The sequence below is a fragment of the Canis lupus genome, chromosome 25 (genome assembly GCF_011100685.1).
Source record: "Canis lupus familiaris isolate Mischka breed German Shepherd chromosome 25, alternate assembly UU_Cfam_GSD_1.0, whole genome shotgun sequence".
NCBI classification, from domain to species: domain Eukaryota; kingdom Metazoa; phylum Chordata; class Mammalia; order Carnivora; family Canidae; genus Canis; species Canis lupus.
In genome coordinates, this window is record NC_049246.1 from 50,410,040 (window position 1) to 50,427,423 (window position 17,384).

At 41.2% G+C, this 17,384-nt stretch overlaps 1 protein-coding gene and 1 pseudogene across 1 annotated transcript; both read left to right on the top strand.

The window, feature by feature from the left end:
• The first annotated feature begins 3,316 nt into the window (after nt 1-3,316).
• LOC119865875 lies at nt 3,317-4,262 on the top strand (annotated as a pseudogene).
• Nucleotides 4,263-15,448: 11,186 nt separating this feature from the next.
• On the top strand, nt 15,449-16,684 carry LOC119865874 (olfactory receptor 12-like). The gene has a single exon (XM_038573099.1). It carries the CDS (start codon nt 15,550-15,552, stop codon nt 16,498-16,500), a length of 951 nt encoding a protein of 316 aa, XP_038429027.1. The 5' UTR covers nt 15,449-15,549; the 3' UTR covers nt 16,501-16,684.
• The last annotated feature ends 700 nt before the right edge of the window (nt 16,685-17,384 follow it).

Below are 17,384 nucleotides of genomic sequence, written 5' to 3' on the forward strand. Positions count from 1 at the left end.
TTCTTTCAACATTTTTTTTATATCTAAGGAGAATATTTTTGGTTTATTTTCCCCTAACTTCCATTTGTATGGTATACTAAATTGAATGATTTTACTATATTTTTAAAATTTTATTTATTTATTTATTTATTTATTTATTTATTTATTTATTTATTTATTTATGAGAGACAGACAGAGAGAGAGAGAGAGAGGGCAGACCACAGGCAGAGGGAGAAGCAGGATCCATGCAGGGAGCCCGACATGGGACTCGATCCTGGGACTCCAGGACCACGCCCTAGGCAGAATGCAGGTGGTAAACTGCTGAGCCACACAGGGATTCCTGATTTTTCTATATTGATTCAGTATTGCTACCCTGGGATACTCTCACTTGTTTATACTGTATAATCCCTGTGAAGTTCTGCTGGATTTGGCTTGCTTCAATTTTGATAAGGATTTTTGTATCTATATTCATAAGACATATTGATCTTTAGCTTAATTTTCTTGCAATATCTTTGACCCCATTTAGTGTGAAATGTACGCCATATGAAGGCCTTATGAAATGTATTAGGAAGTGGTTTCTCCTATCTACATTTTAGACTCTGAGTTCTGCGTGTGTTAATTCTTGTATTCACTGGTAAAAGTCACCACTGAAACCCTCTGGTCCTGGACTTCTCTTTGTTAGAAAAGCGTTTTGACTATTGACTCCATCTGTTTGTTGTATGTCTGCTCAGATTTCCTATTTCTCCTTGAGTCAGTTCTGTTACACCGTTTCCAGGAATTGGTTCATTTCGTCTAGGTTAGCTCACTTGTTGGAATACGATTGTTCCAATATATTCTTATGATAATTTTTATTTCTGAAGATCAAAAGTCATGTGTCTGCTTTCATTTCTGATTTTAGAAATTTAAGTTTTATGACTTTCTTGGTCAATGTAGCCAAAGTTTGTCTAGTTGGTCAAACTTTTCAGAGAACTAGCTTTTAGTGTCTTTGATTGTAGTGTCTTATTCTACTCTCCTCTAATTCATTGATCTCTTCTCTAATCTTCATTATTCCATTCATTCTATTTCTTTGAGCATAGTTTTTTATTCCTTTCTACTCTCTTTCCTAAGATAGAAAGTTAATTATGGAATACAAATCTTTTTAAAATATTGGTGTTTATAGCTATAAATTTCTGAGTCCTTCTTTCATTGCATCTCCTAAGTCTTGGGGTATAGTGTTCCCATTTTCATTAATCTCATAATACTTTGTAATTTCCATTGTGATTTCTTCTTTGACCCACTGGTGATTTAAAAATGTGTTGTTGAGCTTCCACGTGTCTGTAAGTTTTCCAAATGGCCTTATGCTGTTGCTTTGTGATTTCATTCCATTTTGTTTGGAGAGCATACTTCTTATACTTTCAATCTTCTAACATTTATTGAGACTTGCTTTGTGAAATAGCATACGGTCGATCCTGAATAATGTTCCATGTGCACTGGAGGCTAATGTATTCTGCTATTGATGAACACAGTGTGTTCCACATATGCCTGTTAAGTATTTGGTTTATAATGCTGTTCACATCTGTTATTTCCTTACTGATACTTAGTTTTGTTGTACAATTCATTATTGAAAGTGGAGCATTGAAGTCTTAAACTATGATTTCTACATTTCTTTTGCATTCTGACGGATACCTATTGGTACAATTCTAGTTGGTAATTATTTTTTTACTTGGCTTCCATTATTTTTAGTCTGATAAGCCAATTGTCAATCTTACTTCTAAAGTTGATACTTTGAAGTGAATATGTCTTCTTTTTAAGATTGATTTATTTATTTTAGGGGAGGAAGGGCAGTGGCAGAGGGACAGTGTTTCAAGCAGACTGTGCGCTGAATGTGGGCCTAAAATGGAGCCCAATCTCACAACTCTGAGATCACAACCTGAGTCAAAACCAGGAGTCAGAGGCCTACCCGACTGTGCCACTTATCCATCCTTGAAGTGACTATATGTTCTATGTCAGGCTGTTTTTATATTTGTCTTTTTCTCTTGGTTCTAAATATTTTTACTATCATATGTTCAAGTGTGGTGTTCTTTCTATAAATCCTGCTTTGATTTGGTAGGGTTAATGAATCTTTAGAATAATTTCATTCATTGGATTGAGATAATAAGTATCCATTCTCTCTTCAAGCACTGATTCAGCCTTTTTCTCTCTTTAAACCTTCTTTAGGAACTCATAGAAGGGATGTCCCTACATCTTTCGTCCCTAACCCTCATTTCTTGTTTTTCTATCCTTTTGCTTCTCAAAACTTGATTCTGAATATTTTCTACTGCTCTGTATTCCAGTTCACAAACTTTCTTTCTAGCTATATCTAATCTGTAAACTACTTTCATTGAGTTCCAAATCTAGCCACTATACTTGGAAAAAGTTAGATATTATTCTCTTGATTGCTTTACATATCTGCAAAGTTTCTTACTCTCATCTTTATCCTCCTACATAATAATTTCCATTTAAAGCTTATTTGTGGGGGCAGCCCTGGTGGTCAGTGGTTTGGTGCCACCTTCAGCCCAGTGCATGATCCTGAAGACCTTGGATGGAGTCCCACGGCAGGCTCCCTGCATGGAGCCTGCATCTCCCTCTGCCGATGTCTCTGCCTCTCTCTTTGTGTCTCTCATGAAGAAATAAATAAATAAAATCTTTTTTAAAAAAATTAAAAAGTTAATTAAATAAAAAAGTAAAGTTGATGTGTGTTAACTCCAAAAACTGAAAGCTCTTTTGTGTTTTCTATTGTTTATGATATTTTATTTTGTTTTGTAGGAACTCCTCAATCTCAAAATTCTGTCTGACATTATTTACACAGAACTTTTATACATAGCAACTTCAGTCCAGCATAATGTGTCTGCCTCTTGAGATATATGTATTTTTGCAAGGTGTGAGAGGCACTGGCACTCAGATCACATCGTAATACACTTTCTTGATTGAAATGGCTAGAAGCTTGGCTGCATAGCTACTCCTGATTTATCTCACTCCTATGATGTATCATGATTGGATGCTATGACCAAACAGAGTCAGCATTAGCTCTGCAAGACAGGCAAAACCTCACTGGTTAGCCACCTAGCCTCTAAGATTCCTCTTCAAAATTGGCTTACATCTCAAGGGAAAAGGAAGTTCCCATAATGAAATCCTTATGCCTATTTTTATATCTAATTTTCTTTAATAAATCTTCTGCAATCCAGTAACTCTCTTATACCTTCAATCAGATTTTTTTTCAGTATTTATCTTTTCAAAATAGTCTTCAGCAGGAAGTTTAGCTTGACCCACTTAAACTGCCTATACTGGAGTAGTAATTCCATGGTGAGGGCTGAGGCTCATGCCATCCCACAGTAATGAAACCTCTCCATGGCCACTTTCAAGATTTTGTACTAGAGGGATTTAGGGGTGGTCTGGAGACCCAAGCCATGCTCTTCACTGTCTTCTTGGCCTTGTACATGGTGACTATACTGGGCAACTTCCTCATGATCATCTTTAGCACCCTGGATGCCTGCCTACACTTCCCAATGTATGTCTTCCTCAAGAACCCCTCCTTCATGGACTTGTGCTACTCATCTGTTATTACCCCCAATGCACCGGCCAACTACTTCTCCTCATCCAAGGTCATCACCTTTACAGAATGTGCCACCCAGTTTTTCTTTTTATCCCTGGTGGCTACCACTGAATGCTTCCTCCTGGGTGTTATGTCCTACGACCACTTCATGGCCATTTGTAGACACTTGAGCTACCCTAGCACCATGTGCCAGTCTGGCTGCACTCGCCTGGTGCTGTGCACCTACTGTGGAGGCTGCTTCAACTCTGGTGCAGAGAAGCTTCACATTCAACCTCTCATTCTGCAGCTCCAACTGCATCAACCACGTCCTCTGTGATGTGCCCCTCTGTTCCAGATTGCCTGTGGCAACACGGCCATCAATGAACTTCTCTTGTTTGGCATCTGTGGGCTCATGATTGTGTGTGTGACATATATGGTCCTCATCTCCTATGGTTACATAATAGTGTCCATCCTGAGGATGGGCTCAGGAGCTGGGAGATGCAAGGTCTTCTCCACCTGTGGCTCCCACATGACTGCAATGACCCTCTTTTTTGGGACCGTCTTTGTAATATATACCCAGCCAGGAGCAACTGAGTCCATGGAGCAGGGCAAGGTGGTCTCTGTCTTCTACACGCTGGTCATCCCAAAGCTCAATCCCCTCATCTACAGTCTGCAAAACAAGGATGTGAAGGAGGCTGTGTGGAGGCTGGGCCAGAAACACATGGCCACGTGAAGGATGTGGTGAAGGGAGTCTGAGAGTTCTGGAGGCTAGATGTAGGGGATGGTGTTTGCCAGGACTCAGGTGTTTAAATTTTTAAATAACAGGAAGCAATTTCATTCATGCCAGAGAAATAAGCTTTAGAGGGATGCTGTACCTAAAATCAACAATAATATATTGTTTCTTATAAATTTATTAAAATTGTACATCCTAGGATAAGTGACCTTTACAGAGTACAATTTTAAAAGTGAGTCTATCGAAAGATGAATGGATAAAGAAGATGTGGTTTATGTATACAATGGAATATTACTCAGCCATTAGAAATGACAAATACCCACCATTTGCTTCAACATGGATGGAACTGGAGGGTATTATGCTGAGTGAAGTAAGTCAATCAGAGAAGGACAAACATGATATCTTCTCATTCATTTGGGGAATATAAATAACAGTGAAAGGGAGTAGAAGGGAAGGGAGAAGAATTGGGTAGGAGATTACAGAAAGGGAGACAGAACATGAAGACTCCTAAATCTGGGAAGAGAACTAGGGGTGGTGGAAGGGGAGGAGGGTGGAGGGTGGGGGTGAATGGGTGACGGGCACTGAGAGGGGCACTTGATGGGATGAGCTCTGGGTGTTATTCTGTATGTTGGCAAATTGATCACATATAGAAAATAAATTTATTATTAAAAAACTAATAAAAATAAAAGTGAGTCTTCAGTTAGGAAACGACCTGAGGGTTACTGGACAGAAGGTCGTTGGGGCATGGGATAACTGGGAGATGGTCATTAAAATATGCGTGTGATGTGATGAGCAGGGGTGGTTATATGCAACTGATGAATTTCTGAACACCACATTTTAAACAAGATATAGTAATAGTAGGCTAATGAATCATGTTTTAAAAAATGTGCATTCCTAAATAGGCATTCACATAGTGAAATGAGGATGTCCTAATCCCCTTCACAACAGAACACTGAAGACACGGAATGAGAATGTCACTACTTACAAATGTGACAATTGCAGAGTATACGGTAAAAAGATTAAAAATGCCAACACGATGTTGGGTGTGATCATATTTATCTAAAAGACAAAAACAAATTGGGACACCTTGGTGGCTCAGTGGTTGAGCATAATGTTCTATCCCTGGTGTCCAGGGATGAAGCCCATGTGGGGGCCCCTGGAGGAGCCTGCTTCTCCATCTGCCTCTATCTCTGCCTCTATCTCTGTATCTCTCTTGAATAATAAATACAATTTTAATTTTTTTTAAATTTATTTATGATAGTCACACACACAGAGAGAGAGGCAGAGACACAGGAAGAGGGAGAAGCAGGCTCCATGCACCGGGAGCCCGACGTGGGATTCAATCCCGGGTCTCCAGGATCGCGCCCTAAGGCCAAAGCTAAACCACTGCGCCACCCAGGGATCCTCTAAATACAATTTTAAAAAAAGAAAAAACAATTAAGTAAAAGACACAAGTGCCCCCAGGCCAACATCTCCCCAACAAGTGACGTGTGGAAACCCCAGAACTCCCACAGGGCTGGGACAGTGATTGACGTAAACAGAGGGGCATCCTCACTGCATGCCAACACATTCTAAGTGCTTGAATTTCTCAAACTTATTTTGGTTCCATGATTTAGAAAAGCAACCTCTTCCTGATCCCTCTGCAGGAACAGAAATGTATTCAGGGTGGTCTTCTTCCACTTCTGAGTCAGACTCTGCTGAGGAGCTGCAGGGAGACCAACGGAGATGATCCCAGAGAGGACTGTTTTTTCCTGACAGATCATTTCAGCTCGTAGATAATGATAGAAGGTGATGGGGAAAGGGGTGATGAAATGGCTTTGGGCTCAGGAGTTCACACCTGCCTCCACTGGGAGGACAGTCAACTCAGGGCCACAGCGAAGCTATTAGAGTTTATGATCTTCTTCTGCTCACCCCCTGGGGAGCACAGAAACGTCTGGATTTTGGTGCCTGGACAGGTAGAGGAGGGCAGGTCAGACAAAGCTTGGTGACAGGAGAACCCAGGAGAACCAGGAGTCCCAGAGCACTCCAGAGACCAGAACACAAACAAGCTCACCTAATTGGGCATTTAAGGCTCCAAATCCCAGCCTTGCAGGAGGAGAGACCTTCCCAGCACAGTGACCCCAATGTGCAGGTCCTTGCTCTGCTGCCTGGATGATGCAACAAGACGTGGAAACTGAGGTGAGCTGAGACCCTTCCCTTCCATGAGTCTACCAAGATCAAGGAGTCTACTGAAGACTGAACCTCAGGTATCCACCAGACTACCTGAGTCCCTGAGGGTCCTCCCCTGCCACCTCCCCACTCTCTCTTCATTGCATGGGAGACATTAATGAAGGAAGAAGGGTGAGAGTTCTCCTGCTGACGTCGTCATCATCAACACGGATGTTGGCCAGGAGCTTGGGAGACTGTGGGAGAGCAGGTGCTGGCTGTGTGATGTTGAACAGTCATGACCCTCACCTGGAAGAAGTAAGGGTCAAGGCAGCCATCCCTCAGGGCTGCCAGGTATGAAGGACACCATGTGTGTAAGGGAGGCTTTAGAGCTAAGGTAGACAGTGAGCACTCAGGGCTTGCCTCAGCAGCTGAAGGGGTGACCCCACTCCTGCCCTGGCCAGCACTGTCTTGGACTTCAGGGTCATACCAGCTAAAGAGCCCGGTTTTCATTGTAAACAGAGATCACAGCACCAGGCTCCCTCGTGACCTGAAGTGCATTTCTCAGGCTCAAATCAGTAGGTCACCAGAGTACTGAGCACACCCTTCGAAGGGACATGGCCACAGGGTGAGGGATGCAGAAATACTATAGACCAGGGCCAGCCCTGGGAGCTCATGGCTCTGTAAAAAGGCCGACTTTACAACAAACAGTTCAAATTTGATGGGACACAGGCAGTGAGGGGGGCGTGACCAGGCTGCTGATGGCACAAACAGGAAACTGTCACATCAGAGAGTGACAGAGAGCCCATTGGGAGATGAGAGCTGGTCACACACTAAAGTTGGATGGAGATAGACAGACATCATGACAGATGGCGAGAATCAGAGAATCTCCGAGTATGATGTCCCTGTCTGGAGCTGAGGGTTCCAGTCCCTTTTGGGTTCCTCTCCAGGATCCCTCAGCTGGTGGGGAGGCTGTCACTCATTTGCATTAGGGAGCAATATGACATGAGGGAGGATTTGGTGACTCTGCACAAGGAGCTCTGTTTGGGATACAAAGTAGGGAATGGGCAGGCTAGAGCTCATTATGAAACCATTGCAACCTTTCACATGAGCATGAGAAGGGTCTTGAGTTGACAGGTGTGGTGGAGGCAGGGGGTCAATGCAGATTGTCAGGACACAACCCAGGATGATCAGGGGAGAGGGAGACGGGTGTGGTGTGGCTCCTGGTGGTGACCTCCTCCACCTGGACCTGAGCAAGCAGTTTTGAACAGGATGACTTGGGTCCTTGAGGACCAACTGCCTTTGGATATCCAGGCTTTGAGAGTGAGTGACCTGAGCCTGACCTGTGATGAGCAGCTGTTCTCAGGCTGCGGTCCATGGTCAGCATCATGCTGCTTCCTGTTTACGGTTGTCTAGTTCTCCACCAGGCAACATACCACAACTCACTAGTGCAGCTATGGTCCTAACGCTGCCGAGAACAGCCTCCCTGCGGTCTCCCTGTGCACCTGTGCGCACTTCCAGAGGGAAAGTGAAGACACAGGTGAGGAACAGGGATCCTCCACATCAGTAGAAAATGACAAATGTGTCCTGATTTACACTCCCTTCCAGTGGCTCCCGTCCGCAACACCGCTGGTTACTGCCCCTCTGCTTAGTTTGAGACATTTGGGCGGGTGGGCAGGAGGACGTTTTTAACATGGGAACTTGCTTTCTCCTGATGATTAGCAGGATTATGCACATTTTCAAACGTGTACAGCACATCTGGCTCCTCTCCTCTGTGTGTCACTTCCTTGACTCTCTTTATTATGGATGTTCTCAAACACTCAGACATGGAACTAGAGCAATAATGGATTACCTATTTGCACCAACCAACTTCAATAATTAGTCTACAGTTAATCATATCTAATCCCTCTCAACAGTGACTTTAAACACAACTTCAATTTAACTATTCTCCACAAAGAAATTAATATTATCCTTAATATTATAAAAGTTCCATTTAGTGCTTTAATTGTCCAGATTGGCTCATGTTTCCTTTATACTTTGTTTTGGAACAGGATTCAATAACATCCATCCACTGTTCTCTGATGCCTCTAAAGTCTCTCATTCACTGGCTGCCTGTCCCTCTATTTTCTTTTTTTTTAAATAATAAATTTATTTTTTATTGGTGTTCAATTTACCAACATACAGAATAACATCCAGTGCTTATCCCGTCAAGTGCCCCCCCTCAGTGTCCATCACCCATTCACACCCCCCCCCCCGCCCTCCTCCCCTGCCACCACCCCTAGTTCATTTCCCAGTGTTAGGAGTCTTTATGTTCTGTCTCCCTTTCCGATATTTACTACCCATTTCTTCTCCCTTCCTTTCTATTCCCTTTCACTATTATTTATATTCCCCAAATGAAATAGAAGATATAATGTTTGTCCTTCTCCGATTGACTTATTTCACTTTTAATATTATTACATCAACTTTTTTATTGAGAAAACTGGTTTTTTATCCTGCAATGCTTTTCACATACATCACAGGTGTTGCTGATGCTGTCCCTGTAGTGTTGATTAGCATATTGTGTTGCTTCTTACATTCTGGGAAACTGGTAGGTCCTAGAGGCTCAATCTGACTTACAATTGATTTTTGGTAAGAATATTTCATAACTATTGTGTGTACTTCCCCTCTGAGGTCCACCTGGCTGCATCTCTTGATTAATATTAACAGTGGTCATTAATCTTACCTAAACTGGATGTTTCATTAGGGGTTTATAAGATGAGAATACTCATATTCCGTATTTCAATCTTCATTTATTAGTTGCAATATTCTAAGGGAAAAATCCTTAAACAACTCTTTCCAGGCAGCCTGGGTGGCTCAGGAATTTAGCACCACCTTCAGCTCGGGGTGTGATCCTAGAGACCCGTGATCGAGTCCCACGTCGGGGTCTCTGCACGGAGCCTGCTTCTCCTTCTGTCTGTGTCTCTGCCTCTCTCTGTCTATCATGAATAAATAAATAAAATCTTTACAAATAAGAATTGAGAAATGGGTGGGAAATATCAGAAATGGAGACAGAACATGAGAGACACCTAACTCTGAGAAACAAACTAGGGGTGGTGGAAGGGGAGGAGGGCAGGGGGAGGGTGTGACTGGGTGGCGGGCACTGAGGGGGGCACTTGATGGGATGAGCACTGGATGTTATTCTGTATGCTGGCAAATTGAACACCAATAAAAAATATTTTTATTATTAAAAAAATAAGAATTAAAAAAATAAACAATTATTTCCCCACTGTGAGGGTCATTGTGTGGATTTCCTCAGCATCATCCTCCAAAGGAAGACAATGAAGGGGTTTTCTTCTTCAATATTATGAACTCATGTATTTTTAGAATGGTTGATGTGCTTCAATTAAATTCTCTCAGTTTAAAATGCTGGTGAATATTCTAGAGTCTTGTCCATTATGCATTATTTTTAATATTTTTTAATAATAAAATATTATTCGGCCCCTGGTTGAGTATCGCTGATGTGTGAGTTCATTTCTGTATTGTGATTCCATTCCTTTGGTCTATGTCTATCCTTGCACAAGCACAACACTGTTCTGCTTCAAAGTCAGTTTTTAAGTCAGGAAGTGCTAGCCCTCCTACTTTGTCCTTTTCAAATATTGTTTCAGCTATTTAGGGTCAATTCTGAAAACAAAACAAAACAAAACAAAACAGCCCCCCCTGCATAAAAAAACAGGGAATTGGAATTTCCATAGGATTACATTGAATCCGTACATAAATATGGGGAGTACTACATCTTGACATTAGTAAGCCTTCCAGTCCATGATCATGGGATATCTTTACATTTATGTAGGTCTTCTTTCATTTCTTCTAGCAATGTCTTGTACTCTTCCTGTATCTACTAAGATGATCATGTAGTTTTTTCCCCTTAATTCCATTTGTATGGTGTATTACATTGAGTGACTTTTGTGTATTGACCTGTCTTTGCACTCCTGGGATAACTCTCACTTGGTTATGCTGTAGAATCCCTGTGAAGTTCTGCTGCATTTAGTTTACTTGGACTTGGATAAGGATTCTTATATCCATAGTCATTACATTTTGATACGTAGCTTCATTTCCTTGCAACAACTTTGACTCCATTTAGTGTGAAAACAAAACAGGCATTATGGAATGAATTAAGAAGTGTTTTCTCCATTGAAAGATGAATGAAAAAAGTCGATGGTATTTTGATAGGGATTGCATTAAACGTGTAAATTGCTCTGGGTAACATTGACATTTTCACAGTATTAATTCTGCCAATCCATGAGCATGGAATATTTTTCCATCTCTTTGTGTCTTCCTCAATTTCTTTCAGAAGTGTTCTATAGTTTTTAGGGTATAAATCCTTTACCTCTTTGGTGAGGTTTATTCCTAGGTATCTTATGCTTTTGGGTGCAATTGTAAACGGGATTGACTCCTTAATTTCTCTTTCTTCAGTCACATTGTTAGTGTATAGAAATGCCACTGACTTCTGGGCATTGATTTTGTATCCTTCCAAGCTGCCAAATTGCTGTATGAGTTCTAGCAATCTTGGCATGGAGTCTTTTGGGTTTTCTATGTACAGTATCATGTCATCTGCGAAGAGGGAGAGTTTGACTCCTTCTTTGCCAATTTGAATGCCTTTAATGTCTTTTTGTTGTCTGACTGCTGAGGCTAGGACTTCCAGTACTATGTTGAATAGCAGTGGTGAGAGTGGACATCCCTGTCTTGTTCCTGATCTTAGGGGAAAGGCTCCCAGTGCTTCCCCATTGAGAATGATATTTGCTGTGGGCTTTTCGTAGATGGCTTTTAAGATGTTGAGGAATGTTCCCTCTATCCCTACACTCTGAAGATTTTTGATCAGGAATGGATGCTGTATTTTGTCAAATGCTTTCTTTGCATCTATTGAGAGGATCACATGGTTCTTGGTTTTTCTTTTGCTGATATGATGAATCACATTGATTGTTCTACGAGTGTTGAAGCAGCCTTGTGTCCCAGGGATAAATCCTACTTGGTCATGGTGAATAATTTTCTTAATGTATTGTTGGAGCCTATTGGCTAGTATCTTGTTGAGAATTTTTGCATCCATGTTCATCAAGGATATTGGTCTCCAATTCTCCTTTTTGGTGGGGTCTTTGTCTAGTTTTGGAATTAAGGTGTTGCTGGCCTCATAGAACGAATTTGGAAGTACTGAATCTCTTTCTATATTTCCAAACAGCTTTACTAGAATAGGTATGGTTTCTTCTTTATTTATTTATTTATTTATTTATTTATTTTTGGTTTCTTCTTTATTTTTTTTTAGAAGTATGCTATCTTCAGTTCTAGAGCATGAGCTTTTTATTTTATTTTATTTTTTTAAGATCTTTATTTATTTATGATAGTCAGAGAGAGAGAGAGAGAGAGAGAGAGAGAGATTGAGAGACAGACATAGGCAGAGGGAGAAGTAGGCTCCATGCACCGGGAGCCCAACGTGGGATTCGATCCCGGGTCTCTAGGATCGCGCCCTGGGCCAAAGGCAGGCGCCAAACCGCTGCGCCACCCAGGGATCCCTTGATTTCTTCTTTAAACGTTTGATAGAATTTCCCAGGGAAGCCATCTGGCCCTGGACTTTTGTGTCTTGGGAGGTTTTTGATAACTGCTTCAATTTCCTCCCTGGTTATTGGTCTGTTCAGGTTTTCTATTTCTTCCTGTTCCAGTTTTGGTAGTTTGTGGCTTTCCAGGAATGCGTCCATTTCTTCTAGATTGCCTAATTTATTGGCGTATAGCTGTTCATAATATGTGGGAAATATCAGAAAGGGAGACAGAACGTAAAGACTGCTAACTCTGGGAACGAACTAGGGGTGGTAGAAGGGGAGGAGGGCGGGGGGTGGGAGTGAATGGGTGACGGGCACTAGGTGTTATTCTGTATGTTAGTAAATTGAACACCAATAAAAAAAAAAAGAAAAAAAAATAAAATAAAATCATTTGTATTTCCTTGGTGTTGGTAGTGATCTCTCCTTTCTCATTCATGATTTTATTAATTTGAGTCTTCTCTCTCTTCTTTTTAATAAGGCTGGCTAATGGTTTATCTATCTGATTAATTCTTTCAAAGAACCAACTCCTGGTTCGGTTGATCTGTTCCACAGTTCTTCTGGTCTCGATTTAGTTGAGTTCTGCTTGAATCTTTATTAACTCTCTTCTTCTGCTGGGTGTAGGATCTATTTGCTGTTTTTTCTCTAGCTCCTTTATGTGTAAGGTTAGCTTTTGTATTTGAGTTCTTTCCAGTTTTTGAATGGATGCTTGTAGGACTGCTTTTGCTGCATCCCAAAGATTTTGAATGGTTGTATCTTCATTCTCATTAGTTTCCACGAATCTTTTTAATTCTTCCTTAATTTCCTGATTGACCCTTTCACCTTTTAGCAGGATGGTCCTTAACCTCCACGTGTTTGAGGTCTTTCCAAACTTCTTGTTGTGATTTAGTTCTAATTTCAAGGCATTATGGTCTGAGAATATGCAGGGGACGATCCCAATCTTTTGGTATCGGTTCAGGCCTGATTTGTTACCCAGTATGTGGTCTATTCTGGAGAAAGTTCCATGTGCACTTGAGAAGAATGTGTATTCAGTTGAGTTTGGATGTAAAGTTCTGTAGATATCTGTGAAATCCATCTGGTCCAGTGTATCATTTAAAGCTCTCGTTTCTTTGAAGATGTTGTGCTTAGAAGACCTATCGAGTATAGAAAGAGCTAGATTGAAGTCACCAAGTATAAGTGTATTATTATCTAAGTATTTCTTCACTTTGGTTATTAATTGATTGATATATTTGGCAGCTCCCACATTCGGGGCATATATATTGAGGATTGTTACGTCCTCTTGTTGGATAGATCCTTTAAGTATGATATAGTGTCCCTCTTCATCTCTCACTACAGTCTTCGGGGTAAATTTTAGTTTATCTGATATAACGATGGCTACCCCTGCTTTCTTTAGAGGACCATTTAAATGGTAAATGGTTCTCCAACCTTTTATTTTCAGGCTGTAGGTGTCCTTCTGTCTAAAATGAGTCTCTTGTAGACAGCAAATAGATGGTTTCTGCTTTTCTATCCAGTCTGAAACCCTGCGCCTTTTGATGGGGTCATTAAGCCCGTTCACATTCAGAGTTACTATTGAAAGGTATGAGTTTAGTGAAAAAAAAAAGAAAGATGAATGGATAAAGAAGCTGTGGTCTATGTATACAATGGAATATTCCTCAGCCATTAGAAATGACAAAACCCACTATTTGCTTCGACATGGATGGAACTGGAGGGTATTATGTTGAGTGAAATAAGTCAATCAGAGAAGGACAAACATTATATGGTTTCTTTCATTCAGGGAATATAAAAATAGTAAAAGGGTGAAAGGGAATAAAGGCGAAAGGAAAGAAAATGAGTGAAAATATCAGTGAGGGTGACAAAACTTGAGAGACTCCTCACTGGGAAACAAACAAGGGGTATTGGAAAGGAGGTGGGCAGGGGGTTGGGGTGACTGGGTGATGAGCACTGAGGGGGGCATTTGGTGGGATGAGGACTGGGTGTTATGCTATATGTTGGCAAATTGAACTTCAATAAAAAAATAAAAAGGAAAAGAAAAAAGAAAAAAAAGAAGTGTTTCCTCCTATCTACTTTTTAGACTTTGAGCATCCTTGTGTTAATTCTGTATTCGCTGATAAAAGTCACCGCTGAAACCATCTAGTCCTGATCTTTTTTTTGTTAGAAATGTTTTTTGACTTGTGATTCATTCTGTTATATGTCTGCTCAGATTATATAGTTCTCCAGTCAGTTATGTTTTATTTTACAAAAGAAAATTTTCTTATAAATTTATTTTTTATGGATATGGATGTCCCTATATATTTTAACTCAAACCCTCATTCCTGAATTTTCTATACTTTTGTCTCTCAATATCTCACTCTAAATACTTTCTACTGATCTGTATTCTAGTTCACAAATTTTCTCCTTAGCTATTTCTACTCTGCGAAGTACATTCATTGAGTTCCTAATTTTAGCCACTGTACTTCCAAAAAGTTACATATTAGTCTCATCATTGTTTGTTCATTTGGCTATAATTCTTAGTCTGAACGTTTCCTTTACACATAATAACTTTAGAGTTGGTGTGTCAACTCCATAATCAAGAACCTCTTTGAGTTTTTCTATTGTTTCAGAATTTTTAATCCATATTGCAGGAACTCTTCAATTTTAAAATTATGTCTGGCAGTATTGACACAAAACATTTATAGATATACAATGGAATATTACTCAGTCATTAGAAATGACAAATACCCACCATTTGCTTCAACGTGGATGGAACTAGAGGGTATTATGCTGAGTGAAGTAAGTCAATCAGAGAAGGACAAACATGATATATTCTCATTCATTTGGGGAATATAAATAATAGTGAAAGGGAATATAAGGGAAGGGAGAAGAAGTGTGTGGGAAATATCAGAAAGGGAGATAGAACATAAAGACTCCTAACTCGGGAAAACAAACTAGGGGTGGTGGAAGGGGAAGAGGGAGGGGCGTGGGAGTGAATGGGTGATAGGTACGGAGGGGGGCACTTGAGGAGATGAGCACTGGGTGTTATTCTGTATGTTGGCAAATTGAACACCAATAAAAAATAAATTTATCATAAAAAACTTTTATAGATAACACCTGTGGTCTAGGATGATGTGTCTTCCTCTTGAGATATGCTTATTTTTGCAAAGTGTCAGAGGTGCTAGCACTCAGTTCACATATTAATACAGTTTCAGGGATTGAAATGGTCAGGAGCTGAGCTGCATACCTACTCCTGATTTATCTCACTCCTATGGTGCATCTAGCATCGTCCCTGCTAACCAACCACTGTAGCAGGAGTTCCACACAACAGTCAAACCCTCACTGATAACCACCTGCCCTCACAGATTCTTCTGCAAAATGGGCTTATGTAACAAGGAGAAATAAGCTCTCAGTAATGAAATCTGAGGGCCTATGTGTTTATCTTGAAATTTTTAAAATAATTCTTCACTAACCCATTAACTCTCTTTTACCTTCGATCAGATTTTGGTTTTGTTATCTTTTCTAAATTATCTTCAGCAGAAGTTTAGCTTGACCTACTTAATCTGCTAATACTGGAGGTGTAATTCCCGTGGTGAGGACTGAGGTTCATGCCATCCCACAGTAATGGAAACCTCTCCATGGCCTACTTTCAAGATTTTGTGCTGGAAGGATTTGGAGGTGGCCTTGAGACCCAGGCCCTGCTCTTTGCTGTGTTCCTGGCCCTGTATATGGTGACTGTACTGGGCAACATTCTCATGATCATTGTTATCACCCTGGATGCCCGCCTGCACTCCCCAATGTACTTCTTCCTCAAGAACCTCTCCTTTGTGGACTTGTGCTACTCATCTGTGATCGCCCCAAATGCACTGGCCAACTTCTTCTCCTCGTCCAAGGTCATCACCTTTGCAGGATGTGCCACCCAGTTTTTCTTTTTATGTCTGCTGGCCACAACAGAAGGCTTCCTCCTGGGTGTTATGGCCTACGACCGCTTCATGGCCATCTGTAGACCCTTGCGCTACCCCAGCACCATGTGCCAGTCTGCCTGCACTCGCCTGGTGCTGGGCGCCTACTGTGGAGGCTGCTTCAACTCTGTTGTGCAGACCAGCTTCACATTCCACCTCTCATTCTGCAGCTCCAACCGCATCAACCACTTCTTCTGTGATGTGCCCCCTCTGCTCCAGATCGCCTGTGGCAATACGGCCATCAATGAACTTCTCTTGTTTGGCATTTGTGGGTTCATGATTGTGGGTTTGGCAATTGTGATCCTCATCTCCTATGGCTACATCATAGCGACCATCCTGAGGATGCGGTCAGGAGCTGGGAGACGCAAGATCTTCTCCACCTGTGGCTCCCACATGACTGTAGTAACTCTCTTTTTTGGGACTCTCTTTGTCATGTATGCCCAGCCAGGAGCAATTGAGTCCATGGAGCAGGGCAAGGTGGTCTCTGTCTTCTACACGCTGGTCATCCCAATGCTCAATCCCCTCATCTACAGTCTGCGAAACAAGGATGTGAAGGAGGCTGTGCAGAGGCTGGGCCAGAAACACATGACCATGTGATGAAGTGTGTCCCGAATACTTGATGGAGTATATGGAGGTTTCCCCAGTGGGGTGGAGGAGTTATTATTTAGCAGACATAAACTTCTGTCAATAAGAGGAAACACTTTAGCAATGTGCTGTACATGTACCTACAATCAATAATGATATACTGTGCCCTTAAAAATATTAAGCAGTAGATCTCAGGTTTAGTGCCCTTTTCAAAATAAAGTTTTAAAATGACTCTTCTATATAGGAAACAAACTGATTCTGGAGGGGAAGGTGTGGGTAACTGGATAATGGGCAACAAGGTGTGCTTATGACATGATGAGCACCTAGTGTCACACGCAACTGATGATTTATTGAAAACTACATCTGAAATTAATGCTATAGTGTATGTTAGCTTTCAAATTAATTTTACAAATGTACAATCCTAAACAGCCATTCACAGATTGAAATGAGAAAGTCTTGGTCCCGCACACAATGGAACACTGAGACACTGAAAGAGAACGTCACTGTTGTAGAACGTGAGGATTGCACAGTATTTGATAAAAGATTAAAAATTCAGAATTGATGTGGGTGTGGTCATATATCTATAAAGGAAACACAAGTTAAATGAAAGATACATGCACCCTCAGGCCTCCTTATCCCCAAAGATGCAGAAGTAGAAACCCCAAATATCCAGAGTTGGGACAGTGATTGGTGTAAACAGAGGGGCATCCTCACTGCAGGCCACACACTTTCTATGTGCTTGAATTTTTCAGGCACATTTCAGTTTCATACTTTTTAAAAACAACCTCCAACTAATCCTCCCTCAGGAACAGAAATGTATTCAGAGTTGTCTTCTCCCCACATGGATTAGCGTCGGCTGCACAGAGACCAGCAGCAAGCAGAGAAGAACCCAGAGA

Coding starts and splice junctions, on each gene's coding strand:
- LOC119865874 (XM_038573099.1), top strand. CDS start 15,550: ATGCCATCCCACAGTAATGGAAACCTCTCCATGGCCTACTTTCAAGAT.